A 17,577-nucleotide genomic window follows, 5' to 3' on the forward strand; every position below is an offset into this window, starting at 1 on the left:
TCCGACTTTTCGCCAAAACCAAAACAAAAACCAACAAATTTGGTTTTGGTTTAATACAATTGGGTTCGGTTATGGTTTTATGTCGACGAACTAAAGAGAGAGAAGTCTATGCTTGCTTAAGCTTGAAGGTGAATCGGAGACGATGATGCAGAAGAAGACGGAAGAAGGGAAGAATCTGTTTGGTTCACCGACGTTCGTTGATCTTGGGAACGGAAGGCTTAGATGCGTCGAGACTGGTCACGAGGTTTTAGCCGGAGACGAAGAGTCATACGCTCTAAAGAAACGGTGTCGTGTAGGACTCATCGATCACGCTTTGTCTCAGGGGAAGTCTCCTCTCAACATGTTCTCCCAGTGCCCATTTTCTCGGTTAGTATGTTTTCTGGGGAAAAAATCAAATTTTTAGAGATTTTTTTATAGTTTGGGTTAGGACTTGCAATTGACATTAGTTTTGGAGGTTTAACAAATCAAACAAATTGAATTGCAATTTCTCAAATTGAAAAATTTATACGAATTGCAATTCAAACAAATCATTGGTTATTAATTAATTGTTTATAGTTTTGTTGAAACTTTGATGATCTTCTGAGAAAAAAAAAAGGATGGAACTTTCAGTGTTTTTTGAGTAGAAAATTGTGACTTTCATGTCTTTGGATGTCTTCTAAGAGTTTCAGATTGTATTAGTTTAACTTTCATCTAGATCCCTTGCTTCATTTTCATAGGTATAGTAAAAAAGTTGGTTAATTTTGTTTTCTTTAGATTACTGAGGAGCATTTGTTGTTAACTTCTGTTGTTGTATTAAGTCAGTTTGAATTGCATTGAAAATAGTTAAAAGTTATAATCTTTCTTCTGATTTTGAGCCTTTTTGGCTTTGTTCTCAGCATCCAAAATGGTTTAAAGTTCAAAGCTTTCTTCTGGTTTTAGCTATGATTACAAGTTATAAGGCTTTTCTTTTTGCTTGTTTGGCTATGTTCGCAGCTCGAAACTTGTGTGCAAGCTTACTGGGGATACTGTGAACAAGAACGAGGAACATATCTGGAAACACGTTAATGGGAGAAGCTTTCTTCACAAATTAGGTTCACTAAATTGGTTTCCACTCATGATAATTCATTGACATTTTTGTAATGATTCTTATGTCATGGCTTTTAATCGTTTTGATGGTTGGTATATTTGCATAGAGCAAGTGGAAAGAGGAGCTGGATCAGGTGGAAGGACCGAGAAAACACAAGTACCCAAACCAAGATGCGATAAGGACGATAGCGATTCTGAAGAACCTGACTTTTGGATGCTTAAGTCAACTTCTGGTTCAGAGTCAGATGAAGAGATCGATGAAGGATACTGTAAAGGTTGTTCTCTTTTCTTTTCTTTTTTGTTGGTTCTATTGTTATCTCCTATCCAAACTTTAACTGGATTTGCATCTGATTTAAGTACAGCTTCTCATTGTGATGCCAAAGAATCTGAAGAGCTATCAGAAAGGTATGTACTATGTACATTTGCTCTCTCTCTAATTTTTTTTTTTTTGTTTGTTGGTACAATCCTTTTGATTGTGTCATAATAATAACCCAATTTAATTTGGTCACTTCTATAGAACAAAGAGAATGTCAATAGAGATTGGACCAAGTAGCTTTGCTTCTAGGAAGAAAAAGAGTAAGAAGGATGAGTTGTGGTAAGAGGTTGATGTGGACAAAAAAGAAGAGCTCAATCTTGTTTATAAAAAGAAGAGCTCTTTTGAAAATTCTGTCAGAATCTCATGACTGTTAAATTTCATAACCGAACCATCCATAACCATTAGTCACAAGTTCAAGCCAAATCTAAAGACGAAATGGAGGCAATCATCTAAAGACACAAATGGATAGCGAGTCAATCTAAAGACACATGGATAGCTAGTCAATCTAAGAAGAAGCTCGCTCAGCCCATGATTCACCAAGTTTAACATTAATGTTGAACATGACAAATTTCTCCCATGTTACAACTGCATTACTTGTCACAACACATTAACAGGGATAAAGAAGTCAAATCTCCTTTCGGCCAAAAATGTCCATTGTCGGTTTCCGCAGCATAATGGAGTTCATCACAACCTATAATTAAAATCTGAAAACAGTGAGGCTGATCACAAACAAACTGAAGATATATATACCTATGAGTTTTTCGAGTTTTGTTTAAAGTAATAACCCTCCCGATAATTATTGAAGCCAAGTATGTTTAACTCATACTTGTCATCAACATGACGTTGTTTTTGTTGGTAGAAAACAGAAAACTGGACCCTGAACAGCCGCCATATTTATCCGACACGGAAAAAAGCAATTAATTTTGTGACGGTTAAATATGAGTTTTTAAAGTCCACATAGGTGGTGACTGGTTCTCCTACTACCTCCCGCAATCGCTGCGTTTGCGGGTGGTAGCGGTTGCTAGCGATTGGAACCAATCACACAAATCGCTTCCAGTCGCTCCAAATCACTTCCAATCGCTTCAAACCACTGAACTTCAAAAGCTGTCTCCCGCAAGCGTTTGCGGTTGCGGGCGATTGCGATTGAATTTTTTTTTTTTTTTTTTTTTTTTTTTTTTTTTTTTTTTTTTTTTTTTTTGTAAAAAAACTTAAAAGAAATCAATGATAATGAATTTTTTTTTGTTATATCTTCAATCTATCCATTTTACTCATTAAGGATGGGAAAAAATGAAATACGAATATGATTGCAGAGATTATAAAATAAACAATTAGAATTAAATAATATTCTAATTAACAATAACCCAAAAAACTTGATGTAAATTTAATGGCACATCGTACATAAGTTCAAAAAAATCTAAATAAATATAATATTTTATCAGAAATTTAAGAAAATAAGATTATTTGTAAAAAATATTAAAACAAATCACCAGTGACTCATCTCAACTCTCACATGACTATTCCTACCGATGAAACTACTGAGCCAAGATCTAAGAGAAAAGAGAAAAGATCTACAATCTAAAGCATATGTTTTGTCATTTATCAAATTATTTGATTAAATTTTTAGTGAAAAGCCAAATGCATAAAGGAATAAGTATTTCAATATGAAATTTATTTGTTTTTTGAATAATTATGTTAGTACCTTTTTAATAAATTTTAATTATAAATCAAGTTTAATAAAAAAATAGGTGTTTTTAAAATTTATATATTATATATCACATGTATTATGTTTCAACCGCTATTGCACCCGCTGATCAACCAGTCGTAAACCTCCCGCAAATGCACCAATTTTAAACCGCTAAACCAGTCGTTCAAAACGCTTAATAACGCTTGAAACCGCAATCGCCCGCTTCCGCAATCTTCCGCAACCGCAACCGCAACCGCAGCGTTTGAACCAGTCAGGCCCTTAAAACCCCTATGGTAAGGTGATGGACTCACTTTTTCTCTTTTCTATATTTTCATTATTTTATACTATGGATACAATATGGACATTGCACGGTAGCCCAGAGACGGAGCTGGATATTCGGCCAAAATGAAAGTCTCCGCCTCTGTATCCGAATCCCGCGGATCCGCAATTTTACTATGCAACTTCAGCTCCGAAATACCGGATATCCGGACAATCGGATATCCACAAAAATTTAGGATATCCGTGGATATCCGGCTCCAATGTATCATAAATATCACCTGTTTGAGTATCATAATATCACATGTTTTATAAAAAGAAACGATTCTAGAAGTACATAAGATTTATGTTTGATACACCAGATTACCAACAGTTCAAAAAGATAGCAAAAGGTTCAAAAGATTCAAGTGATGTATCGTGATGTCCCCATTCATCTTCGTATTCTTCCTTGAAATCTGAAAAAGAAAGAAAAATATGTGTTAGACATGAAATTCATACTAATAATCAGAAAGACTATTCTGAGTTCAAAAGATAAAGGCTCTAAGATTAATTACCATCCTCACACACCGCCGTGGTCATGGCTGTAAATTTATAGTCTTCACTTCTATAGAAATAATAACAATCATTAGCATTTGAAAAGCTATAAAAATTCATAAAACTAGAAGATATATAACAAAAAAAAAAACATTACCAGATACAATATACTCAAGCTCAGCAACCATTTCTTGTACTTTTAAATATTCATCATTGTCACGGTACTAATCTTGGGTACAAATCAAAGCTTCCACAACTCTTGGTGTGAGTGAACTACGAAAACGATCTAGTACTCGACTACCTGCACTAAATGCAGATTATGATGTAATAGTTGACACAAGCATAGCCAACATATCTCTTGCCATCAATGAAAAAACCATGTATTTAGATCTTGTTGTCTTCCACTAGTACAATATGTCAAAACTGGGAATCCTTCGATCCTCTCGAATATCATCCAAATAATACTCCATCTCTGACTTTGATAAATCAGACTCTTCACTTTCCACAGCATCATCAAACATATCATCTAAAAGTGAATGACTCTTTGCATTGTTCTTAGCATGATCTGACCCTGAATTTGCATTACCTTTGGATCCCGCTGATTCTTGTGCTTGCAAAGATGTATAGTATATGAGCAATCTGTCTAAAGCATTTGTTATCTTGGAAATCAAACAACTAGCCTCATGGTTAGGATAAGTACCTTGAATCATCCACTTTACCCATCTCAGTTTGTATCTTGGATCAAGAACTGCAGAAACATAGATCATCATGTTTGTATTGTCAAAATTGCCCCAATACTTATAAAACTCGAGCTTCATTTTCTCAACCATAGCTTTCTTGTATTCATCCTCCATCGTGTCCATCATCATAATCATCCAACCCATAGACTGGGATGACCAGATCCCGGATAATAGGTCTCATGCCCATTAAGAAAGGTGGGCCCATGGACTGGGATGAGCGGATCCCGGATCGGATACCGGATGTAATCTGTTATGTTCAATTTACAATTTTAATTTATGTATTTATCTAAGTGGTTGAACTAATCGTGTATGGGTTACAAATTCTTAAATTCTAGGGATCGGAAAACAAAATTGTAAAACACAAAGAAAATATGTTTAATCATTATAACACTCCGACCACCACTTCTTATTAGGCCTCATGTTCATTTTTCTCTCTTTTTAATATTTTCATTATTTTATACTATGGATACAATATGAGCATAACACGGGGATGTATTATACTATGTTCAATTTACAACTTTTATTTATGTATCTATCTAATTGGTTAAACTAATCACGCTTGGGTTACAAATTCTTAAATTCTAGGGATCGAAAAAAAAAAATTGTAAAACACAAAGAAAATATGTTTGATCATTGTAACGCTCCGACCACCACCTCTTAGTGGGCCCCATGCCTAATCCCAGTCCATGGGCCCACCTTCCTTAATTGGCCTCACATCCTCTCACTAGGCCCGTGAGCCCATCCATATCTGACGGCCGTTTTGTTATGTTCGGGAGGTTTTAAAGACTTGTTACCGACCCTATAAATCACCACATGATCCGACAGTCACTTCTCGGAAGATCACCCATCCTGAGACTACTCAAACATAAGCACTCTTAACTGTGGAGTTCTCTCTGGACTTTTGACTGAAAAGATAAATGTGCTTTGGTGACATAGGTGGCCAAATCAATTCTTTTTAAACCTCTCCGTAAGCCTCTAAAACTGGGGTGTCATAGATCATTTACATAGATGTGTGGAGAAATCAAAGCATATAGCTTCACCTCAATGGATCAATGTGTGTGTTCTTACTGTCTTATTGTAAACTCTTTTGTATGTATTGTCTCTCCTTTGTGCATAAATCTGTATCTCTTGGTTATATACTCTTTTCGCTTGGACGTATTTTACAACAAAGCACCGCGTTTGATCAGAGTCCTTTCATGTTTTGAGTACTATAGTAATTTATTTTATTGTTGTGATAAAATGCTTTCAATTAAAATGCATAAAAATCAATACAAGGATATAATTAGAAGATCATATTTTTTTGCGTTGTTTTAAGATTTAATTCATTTGACATAATCTTCATCGTGTTCATTAAAATTCTCAGCGGTGTTTCGAGTACAATCAGAGTGAGTGTTTAAAACACACTTAATAACACTCCTATTGTAGAATCTAAATGTGATTGTTCTGGTAGCCTCAGACTTGACACTTTTGTTCTGATGATTACCCCATAATTGGCTTCTATGTTTGAAACCAGTATAGTTGGCAAGCGAAGCACATGCACCAACCTGTCTGGGACGAATCGCAGGGCAAACAACTAGTGCTTTAAGCGACCTCATCATCATCAACACACATGAGATTTTAGTATCAAAAACATAACCAAACCACTAGTCTGAAATATAAGAAGTAAATAATCCATACAACGAAACAAAAGTTGAAATTTCATATCAGATCATTAATCCATGAAACAATAGATTGTGAAAAACACTACCAAAAAAAGGAGGAGATGTATGTCATGGTATACCTGCTTCTGAAGTGATGCTGACAAACGATTACTATCCCAAAAACGAAGTAGTCGACCAACAACTTGTTGAGAAGAACGATTAAGACATAAGCCATCAAAGCTTACAGTAGTTTGCTTCAGCATGAATCACAAGTTCAAACATTTTCTAAAAGTGAAGTTTTAGTGTTTTTACTCAAGGTGGAAGGATGAATTCGTTTTTGTGGGTGGTGTGAGGTGATTTACAGTAGTTTATAGACAGGCTAATCGACAGACAATGGACTGATTTATTTCAATAATCTATATATACATTTTTGGAGACACTTATAAAATAAATCATGAAGTTTCAACTTATTTACAAAGAATACCATTAGCATTAATTATTAATTTAATAAATAAATTAACTCTACTTATATTTGATTTTTTATATATAAAAACTAATTATTTTAAAAGGTAACAAACATAATTGTAAATGTATACAGATTTTATTTCTTTATTTTATAATGAGGTGAGTGAAGAGGTATTGTTCTTTAAGTTTTGAAAAAATGATTTGAGAAAAAGGGACTTTTAGCCTCACATACTATATTTTACTTTCACGGGTTTCGTATAATGAGTTTTTGCGGATTAAAAATCTTTGAACATGTTGCGTGATCCGCCTAGCATGGCGGGTTTGGACTATAGAACCAACACTAAAACTATTAGTTTATTTTATATACTATAGATTTGTAGTCATAGTTTAAAAAATTAACTTATAAATTATTTAGTATATGAACTACAGAATATTACACATACTACAACACATTCTTAATATTCAAAAAGAAAATATGAATACACATAAAAATATACACTAACATACCATATAGGCATATACCTCTATTTAATTATTGAAATCAAAACTAAGTGTTTTAAAATTTTATATTCTATCTAATAACAAATTTAATGTAATTAGGTTATAAACTGTATAAAACGTAAAAAGAAGAAAAAACATTCTAAACAAAATTAAATTAATTAGATAAAATTTAATTAACTGGGAATTTGAAAACTAAATAAATTAAAACTATTAGTTAAAATACATTAATTTATAATTTAGTAGAGAATTAAAATTAAAATCACAATCACAATATGAGAGTTAGTAGTGGAGTTTAAATGAAGAATGAATACATAAATTACATAATCTTATTTGTGAGTGATGCGATTCATCTCATTATTTGCGATTCACAGCCAACAAAGAACATAAACAAATAAATGTGATTGGAAGGAATGACTTTTTTTTTACATAGACTTATATTAATTAGTTTCTTTGTTTGGCTACTTAACGTTGTACCTTATCAGGCCAAGTCAACAAAAAATTCGTGAATTATTTAGAAGTCAACAAAAGAATAAAGTAAGAGTTGATGCTTTAAAACAACAAAAATGTAAACTTTAGGATTTTTAATAACATTTTTCCTTTTTTTTAATCTCCCCCTTGGAGATGGTGTAACCGTCTTTCAACTCCAAACTACAACTGATCTAAGCCATTGATTCAAATTTTAATTTATAATATCTAACCGTCCGCGTGTCTGTTACTTCTTACCCTCTTTTTTCCTATATCAACTGGGTGGTTATGGATCTTTGAGAGAGAGAGGGTTGTCAATTTGGCATGGAGATGAAGCAGCATAACCCTAAATCTTCTTACAAGTTACGTACGTAGTTTGCTTTGGCATGAATCACAAGTTCAAACATTTTCTAAAAAGTGAAATTTTATTAGTGTTTTTACTCAAGGTCGAAGGATGAATTCGTATTCGTGGGTGGTGTGAGGTGATTTACAGTAGTTTATAGACAGGCTAATCGATAGACAGTGGACTGATTTATTTCAATAATGGAGAATTAAAATTAAAATCACAATCACAATATGAGAGTTAGTAGTAAAAAATTCGTGAATTATTTAGAAGTCAACCAAAAAATAAAATAAGAGTTGATGCTTTAAATCAGCAAAAATGTAAACTTGGAGATTTTTAATAACATATTTCCTTTTTTTTAAGGGAATTTTGCACCCACACCCACTTTCTGCAAAAGTATTAACACTCACACCCACTTTCTACTACTCATATACTTTTCTCAAGTTTAATTACATATTACCCCTCGCTTCTTCTAATTCCTTCTATTTTCTCTCTCTCTCTATCTCTCTCCATCTCTCTCTCACAATTATTCAACCAAACAATACATCTTCTTCTTCCTTGTTTTGCTTTTCCTCATCCATTGAAAGAGAAAAACTTATTTATGTTTCTCTCTCTCATTCCTTTTCTAAAGTTTTCAAAAACCATTCCAACAATAGTGGAAATCTAGAGAAGGTGAAATATTTAGATCTTTTTCCTTATCACTTTAGATTATATGAAATTCGATATGAGTTTTCTTGGTTTTATTGGTTTTATTGTGATTTTGTGATTTTACTGATTAATTGTGGTCTTGTGAACTTATATTGTATCCACAAATAGTTATCCTTTTGGATAAGTTTGAAAAATAATGTATCCACAAATATTGTATCCATAAATAGTTATCCATGTAGACAAATATTGTATCCACAAATTGCACTATAACCCCATATGTTTCCATATAGGCACGTTATCATATTCACCTGAATTGATGTGTATTACTTCTATTCTATATGGATAAACACAAGTAACTATCTATTAACAATACTGCAATTGACTATCCACTTATCATTGAATAAATGTTCAACAACAAATTGATACTTTATAATCTAAAAGTTCATCAAAAATATAGCAATTTGTATCTTAAAATGTAAAAAATATATAATCATAACATATTGTATATAAATAAATAGATAATTTGTTTTATGATAACCATTTAAAGTATTAATAACAAAAAAAAAAATAAGAAGATTAAGAGGAGATGGGCAAAATTCTAACTAACAATGACACGTAACCATCACACTTAAAAAGTATACTAAGTTTGTAATCTGTCCCTAAGAGACGGTGTAACCGTTTTCAACTCCAAACTATAAACTGATCTAAGCCATTGATTCAACTTTTAATTTATAATATCTAACGGTCCGCGTGTCTATTACTTCTTACCCTCTTTTTTCCTATATCAACTGGGTGGTTGTGCATGGAGATGAAGCAGCATAACCCTAAATCTTCTTACAAGTTACAGAGACCAGGAGATTCCTGGTCGGAGCTTCCTTCAGATCTGTTGAATTCAGTGGTTGAACTCCTTGGATTTGCTGATTCTCGACGAGTTGGATCCGTATGTTCGTCTTGGTTCTCCGCAGCGAAACGATGCTTGGCCAAAAAACAGATCCCTTGGCTGATTCTCTTGCCAGACGAAGACGACGAGATGGAAACCCATTGGTGCAAGCTGTTCAATCCCGAGGAGAATGGCAAGCTTTACAGAATGCGGGCTGATGTGTTCGAATTCGCAAAGAGCTATTGTTTAGCGACATGTGGAAACTTGCTCCTTATGGTAGATCGTGGGTCTGTTCTCTACATGTTGAATCTGTTTACCCACGAGAGGATCGATTTACCTCCGGTGGAGTCACAACTTGGAACGACAAAGCTGGAGCGAACCACCTCGGAAGGTTTGTTTTGTATTTCAAACGGAAACGATCAAAGGAAGTTCAGAGGTATTGATACGATTCTGCGTTCCCCTGTGTTTTGGATTGACGAGCAAACTAAAGAGTATGTAGTTCTATTGGGACTTGGCGAATGGTGTTTGGTTTATTCCAAGAAAGGAGATACCTTCTGGAGTCAGATTCAAACTCCCCAAGGTTATTCTACTGCTTTTTCTACTGCTCGTTGTGAGATGGTTTACAAAGATCACAAGCTTTACTACCTCCTCCTAAATCGTACAACTGGTGGTTGTATCAAAATATTCGATTTCTCCACAGAGATTCCGCTAGAGACTTTTCACTGTGGTGTTGCTGGCGACCCCTCTCCTATTAATCGAACATCATCAAGGGATCCATGGCGAATTTGGCGAATTGGGCGAACAAAACTTGTTGTCACAATAACCGGAGATGTCCTCAAGGTTGAACAATGGGTCAAGAAAGAACAGCGGGTACGTCACTGGTCCTTCCGCGTCTACAAGGCAGGTTTCTTTAACACGTACGATGAAAAAGTTGATTCTTTGGGCGACGAGGCAATGCTTTTTGATCTTGGCATCATTGTCCTCGCTAATGATGACTTTGTGGGTTTTAAGAGAAACTCCATCTTCTTCAATGATATTTGTCTTGAGAAAAACACTACTCAAATTTGTGTCTTTAATCTCGAGACACAGGAGATGGAGGACCCACTCCATAAGTTTGTTTGTTCGTCCAAGCAACAACTCCACACAGCTCGATGGTTCCTACCAAGTAGTTTCAAGCAGACCCCATAATTTATCTAGCTTGTTTTTTCTTCTTCTTTTTTTTTTGGTTCCTCTGCTATAACATCACAACTGATATGCTGTGCGGTGTGGTTTGGTTAATGATCATGTTAATGCCATGGTCTGGATAATAATAATGATTTATTGGTTATTTTGAATTAGTGTTGTTGATGTGTATTTTTGACCCCAGTTTGAAAAGATTACTCTGTTTGCTCTGTTTATAAATCTTATATGTCTTGCGCATGTCGTAATTCATGGCTTTCAAATGTGTTGATGCTGATAATAAAATTTGATTGAGCAAGTGGAAAGAGAAGCTCGATGTTCTTGGTTGGGGGTTCTTGGTTGCTTAAATCAAGTTCTGGTTCATAGTCAGATGCTTAAACCAAGAACCCCCGACTTTTGGATGCTTAAATCAAGTTCTGGTTCATAGTCAGATGAAGGAAACTGAAGGAAACTGTAAATAACAGTTATCCAAGGATTTAATTCTACTATACCCCTATCCCAAAAATTCTCTTGATTGTGTCTCATAATAAATAACTCAATTTGGTCTCTTCTAAAGAAGAAAGAGAATGTCAACAGATATTGGACCAAGAAGCTTTGCTTCTAGCAAGTAAAATAGTAAGAATGACGACGAGTCTGTCCTAAGAAGTTGTTGCCGATAAAAAAGAAAGAGAGCTCTTTTGAAAGCAAAATTTCAAAACCGAATCATCCATAATCATTAATCACAATGATTTCAAGCCAAATCTGGATGCAACTACATCGTTAAAACATAAAAAAATTCAACAAAGTCGAAAATGTAAATGTGAGGTTAATGATTTCACTCAGTCTCTCAGGAAAATGTAAACCAACTTGATTCCTTCGTGTCTCCCTGCAAGATTTGAGTCAACGTCAAACATAGGGCAAGAAGAAATCTACAAAATATAAATTTGATCGAGCTAACAGAAGTTCAGGGAAATCCAACTTTGATCTTGGGTGGCAGTAGAGAAATTTGGTATATAAGAAAAATTACCAGTTACTGCTTCAGCGGTTCCTGCACCACAGCAGTACATGTGAGATAGAAACACTCAAACACACAGACCTTGTATATCAACAAAACAATAGTTGATCCAGTCTTGAGAAACGACGGAGGAGCTTTTAAGACCCTTTTGCGTCAGATCGAAGCTGAACCCACCCTTTGGTGGTAAATCCACGGAATCACCCCACTCTACAAATCAAATTTATCAGCCCAGAAAGAAAGAAAAAAAAAAAGAGTCTTTAATTAACGAAGTGAAATTTCGAATTCGAGAACCAAAGCTAGATGATGATGATGATAATAATCACATACTAACAACAGATTTACGAAAACTCAGTGTGAAGTTAAAAAAAAAATCAAATCAAATCAAAATACTTCGGACTGGAGGATGGGTTAAACCATCACCAAAATTGAGAAGATAGAATCAACGGAGACGATATAAAGTGAAGAAGAAGAAGAAGAAGAAGAAGAAGAAAAAGAAAGAAGAGCTAAGATACAGAAGAGTGATGTTTACTTTTTTCAAATACATGGCAAGTGTGATGAAGACTCTTGGGGAAAGAGAGAGTTGCTTCCAAGAGAAGCACATGGGACTCACGTGGGGCGTTGGACTTGTTTGCAACAAATCAAGAGGGGGCAATATAGTCTATCCACTTCTGATTCTTAATCTTCTTCTTCCTTCTTGTTCTCGAGAGTATTGTAACAGAAGAGTGTGATGTGAGGTGAGAGTGAGTAAGAAGAGAGAGAGCTCTTGTAGAGAGATAAAAGACATTTGCGATCTAGTGGATTCCGGAGTCAATCTCCGGCGAGATGTAGGGTTCCACACCGGAACCTGAACTCGTAAAACTCCGGCGTCTCTTCTTTTATTGTTGTTCAAAACACGAGAGACGTGAGTGAACGGTGAGCTAAATAGAAGAACGATTCAGGCTAGAATCGTAACAGACTTGAAGATTTTGTGAGAGGAAGGAGGAAGCTCGAAACGGAGAGGAGGAAAGATTTTGTACCTTTTGCTTAACCAGTTTTTAAGGCTATGATTTATATAGATGGGCCTAGTTTTGTTAAACGGGTTTTGCTTCTGTCAAAATGTGCCCATTTGTAATATGTGTAATTAGGGGGTTTTTTTTTTTCATACAGTTTCGAGAATTGTATTAAAAAATAACTCAAGACAAATACCATAAATAAAAAAGTATTACAAAATTATTAACAACATATCTAACTATACTTAGAAAACAGAGAAAAAAAATGTGAAGAATGTTATTTTTATTATTTTTAAAAATATTTTAAACTAATTATATCTAATTATACTTACAAATATTCAGTATTCTGGTTTGAGAAATGCATGGATGGAAAAACACTAGTGTATACCTTCCCATACTTGAGGATGCACTGCAAAAGAATAAAAAAAAAGTACTCTAGAAAAAATATTTCATTAGAAAAAATTATATAATAAACAATGCACATAAAACAACTTTTACATCATCCGAAGTAAGAGTGTAAACTCTACTACCACCACTGAAAGCCAATGATACAGTGGGACCATATATCAGTGGCGAGCCGGTGTAAATTAAAGTTTTGTTGCAGTACATTACTACAAAGGAAAACAGAAATAACATACGTATTAAGAGATGTTTACAAAAAATATATATATCCAAAATGATGATCTTTTTAGTTAGTTTATGTACATTCATTATTTTGTCCAACACAAATGAAAGACATTGGAATCTTCCAATCGTTACAATGCTCAACGATGGGATAATATTCATGGACACAGTGGAAATGACCTCAATTTGCACCGCCAAAAAATATCCACCCTCCATTGTGCCCAGAAAGTAGATGATCTCTCATCGAAACAGAAAAAACATTTCTCTAAGAGGTTCCGTCCATTTATCATAATCCTCCTGAAACAAAAACATTTTTTTCGTATCAGTCAAAATCACATATATATTGGTCAGCACATATAATATTATATATAAATGATTTTTCTCCATATAGAATACCAAGATTTGCTTAAGAATATATACAAACGCAATATAATCCCACATTTCAAATAAATAACTCTTTAGTAGTTTACAAATTGGAATAAATGTTTTGAGTAGATAAAAGCTAGTATCCTTCTATCGTTATGGTTCATATATACTTACTTTGTTATTTTCTAGTAGTGTAAATTAAAAGATGGAAAAAATGTATATTAATTATCAGCAAGTGAAAATGGAAAATTGTAGTTACCAAATCGGTGTAGCACAACAAATATCTTCTGGAGGGAAAAATGAGAGTCCAACAATCTCGCTCCAATTAAAAATATCAGGATACTCTACAGGTCGAGCTTCATTCACAAGACAAAATGGAACACGCAACGGACGATCACCAATATGAAAGAAATCATGTATCCTAATCCCTCTCATTATAAGATCACGATACGACCGTATTAGCAAATTTGCTTGGGTTCCTTTGAAAAAAACAAAAAACCAAAATAAAAACAGTTAATTTTATTGTTTACTGGTTTTAAGATGAAGAAAATATTAAAATAAGAGATATAGAAAAAAAAAAGATATATATATATACACCTGTGTTATAAACCACTTAAGAATGGACTCCATAACCAAGTCCATATACGGTCACGGTCAATGAAACTCATCGGCTAGAAACAAAGGCCCATCGGCCATGAGTATTAGACTAAGTCGGTTATGGACTTAAGCCTTTGTATTTACTATATATATGTAACCTCATTCGATTATCAATAATAAGAACAAGAGAATTACTTCATTCGATTCTCTAGTTTACAACACGTTATCAGCACGACTTGCTCTAACGATCCAACTGAGAAAAACCCTAACCCTAAAAACCCTAAACCGCCGTCTCTCTTTTCTTTGTTCTTCCCCGAACCCTAATTCCCATACTAGCTCACGATCAACCCTTGTTCGTGACTAGTCTTTTCGAGATCAGTTTAAGCAGCTTGTGCTTGTGATCCAAGTTCAATCCAAAAGCAGTTCGAGGTTCGTGGTCCTATACGTGAGCGGTTTAGTTTTCTGTCCGATAGAAAGGCGCCGTATGTGATCCTGTTCGTTGTCCAGTACCAGATCGAGGTTCGTGGTTCGTGATCAAGGTAAAATCTGAGGTCTTTAGCTCCCAGATCAAAACCGGTCAACCCCTATTGGTGTTAAGGTAATATCGACCCCTATTGGACACATATAACCGAATTTGTCTTAAAACTATTTGAACCATAAACCTACAAGTACACAATCAAACAAACAAGTTCTTAAGTTTTCAAAATTTCCTAAATCCTATAACTTACAACTTAAAAATCGGTTGTCATAGGTTGTTTAGATTGATTGTAATTGAACTGTTTATACCATGAATAAAATCCGATTATGGTTGTTTGATTGTTTGAGAATTTCATCACTTAAAATCTTAGAACTATAACCTAAAATCCAAATTGCTTAAGATTAAAAGTTTAGGATTGTTTGAATTAATTATTTGTTGCATTAGAACCCTAGAACTAACTATTAAATCCAAAAATCATAAAAGAAAATTTAATCTAATGGTTCCAAGAATTAAATTCGATTTAGGTGTTTGAGAAATTCAAACCCTAAACCTAAAAATTTAAGAAAATCGGAAATTATTATGCATAAAATAAATTTGGATAATTTCTAAATTAATTATAATTATTAACTTAAAGGTTTAAGAAATATTTCCTAAAATTTTGTTATTATCCAATGTTAAGAAAAAAAAAGAAATTTTCTAAAACTCAAAACTATTTAAGAAAAAGGAAATTGTTGCATGCTAGTATCTATCTAGGTTTGTTGTCTTGCATGCATGAATTAAACCACGAAAATTTGAGTAAAAGTAAGGCATGTTTCGGTCTCAAATACCGCATGGCCTAAGGCATGTTTCGGTGTCAAATACCGCATGACCTAAATATTTATTGCATGGATTGGTCTATTATTACCGCATGCTAATGATCGGTTGTCTATTTCTGTGTTATGCAGATGGCAAGGCTCAACAACTTAGACTATGCTGCCTTGAATGCTTCTGGAGACAATTACTTGCAATGGGCATTGGACACTAAGATCATGCTAAAGTCAAAGGACTTGTTTGAATGCATTGAGGAAGATTTTAACTGTACTGACAAACAAAAGTACAAGGCCATTATGCATATGCGCCATCACCTTGCTGAGAGTCTCAAGAATCAGTACCTCACCATAGAAAATCCTCTTGACCTTTGGACAGAGCTTAAACGCAGATACGGACACCAACAGACGGTGCTCCCACCAAAGACTCAATTTGATTGGAAAAACCTAAGGATCCATGATTACAAATCCGTGGATGAGTATAACTCAGAGCTTTTTAGATTGTCTCACTCCTTAGGTTGTGTGGTACTGAGGTGACCGAGAAGGAGCTCCTAGAGAAGACATTCTCTACTTTTCACACTAACAATATACTGCTTCAGCAACAGTACTGTGAAAAGGGGTTTAAAACCTATGGAGACCTAATCTCATGTTTACTGCTAGCTGAACAGAACAATGAGCTATTGATGATGAATAGTGCAATGAGACCTCCTGGTACAGCTCCGTTACCAGAAGCTCACAAGGTTGACTTAGCAAAGAAAAACCCTCAAGAGCCTAAAGAGTCTAAAGAGCCCAAGGAGACCAACTATGTCCACAGAGAAAGACACTATGGCCGTGGCCGTGGTGGCAGAGGACGTGGTGGTCGTGGACAGTACCAAGCTAGCCGTTTTGATGGTTATGGCTGTGGAGGCCGTGGCCATGGTGGTAGGGGCCGTGGGTCCTTTAAACCACAATCCAAGGCTAAATCAGTTTGTGACCGATGTGGTATGTCTAACCATTGGGCCAAGAATTGCAGAACATCCAAACATCTTATTGATGCATATCAAGAGATTTTGAAGAAGAACCCAGAAGCCAACTATGTGCATCTCGATGGTGAAGATGACTTCGACCATGAGAATGATGATTCACTATCCTATGAGACTTCTGATTGCCTTAAAGAAGATAACTAGTTTTAATTATGGATTTGGTTTAATTTCTATGCTTTTATGTTTTAATTTCGGTTTATGTATTGGATAATTATTTTGGTTTAAATTCAATGATTTTATTTCAATATATATTTGCTTGTTTTATTGAAAACTAAAACAAAATTATTGTCATTATAGAAATGGCCGAGGATATGAGTGTACTAGTGGTGGACAGTGGATCCAGCCACACAATATTGAAGGAAAAAAGATATTTCATAAACCTCATAATGAAAAGTGCCAATGTTAGTACAATTGCGGGTATAGCAAGCTTAATAGAAGGCTACGGCCAAGCTCACATATTATTACCTAATGACACACATATTGAACTAAGTGATGCCTTGTACTCACCCAGCTCTAAAAGAAGTTTATTGAGCTTTAAAGACATTCGATTGAATGGTTATCATGTTGAAACAAAGGGTGAAGGAACAAAGAATTTCTATACATTACTGAAACCGTGAGTGGGCATAAGAAGGTCCTAGAGACTATACCTGCACTAGCCACTGGTTTATACCATGCTAAGATTAACATGATAGAAGCTAACTTGGCAAAGAATAAAATGTTTAATGAACAGTTCACTCTATGGCATGACCGGCTTGGCCATCCGGATTCTAACATGATGCGTAAGCTTATTATGAATTCAAATGGGCACACTCTTAAAGAGAGAAAAAATTATCCCTAAACATCTCACGTGTGTAGCATGTGCATAAGGGAAACTAATCATAAGGCCATCACCAGTAAAAGTCACTAAAGAGACTTTAAACTTTCTGGAAAGGATACAAGGTGATATATGTGGACCAATACACCCA

The 17,577-nt window shown here is 34.7% G+C and overlaps 2 protein-coding genes and 1 long non-coding RNA gene across 3 annotated transcripts; 2 read left to right on the top strand and 1 right to left on the bottom strand.

Moving 5' to 3' along the window:
• Positions 90-1,789, top strand: LOC104719719. The gene is made up of 5 exons (XM_010437686.2): positions 90-366; positions 973-1,070; positions 1,173-1,340; positions 1,428-1,470; positions 1,583-1,789. Exons 1-5 carry the CDS (start codon positions 143-145, stop codon positions 1,662-1,664), a joined length of 615 nt encoding a protein of 204 aa, XP_010435988.1. The 5' UTR covers positions 90-142; the 3' UTR covers positions 1,665-1,789.
• On the top strand, positions 9,480-10,745 carry LOC104720655 (probable F-box protein At4g22165). Its single transcript, XM_010438534.1, has one exon. It carries the CDS (start codon positions 9,480-9,482, stop codon positions 10,743-10,745), a length of 1,266 nt encoding a protein of 421 aa, XP_010436836.1.
• LOC104719720 lies at positions 11,426-12,253 on the bottom strand. Its single transcript, XR_756658.1, has 2 exons — positions 11,743-12,253; positions 11,426-11,601 (listed from the first exon to the last, which is right to left on the bottom strand). It is a non-coding gene; the product is annotated as an uncharacterized LOC104719720 (long non-coding RNA).

The sequence above is a fragment of the Camelina sativa genome, chromosome 10 (genome assembly GCF_000633955.1).
Source record: "Camelina sativa cultivar DH55 chromosome 10, Cs, whole genome shotgun sequence".
Taxonomy (NCBI): domain Eukaryota; kingdom Viridiplantae; phylum Streptophyta; class Magnoliopsida; order Brassicales; family Brassicaceae; genus Camelina; species Camelina sativa.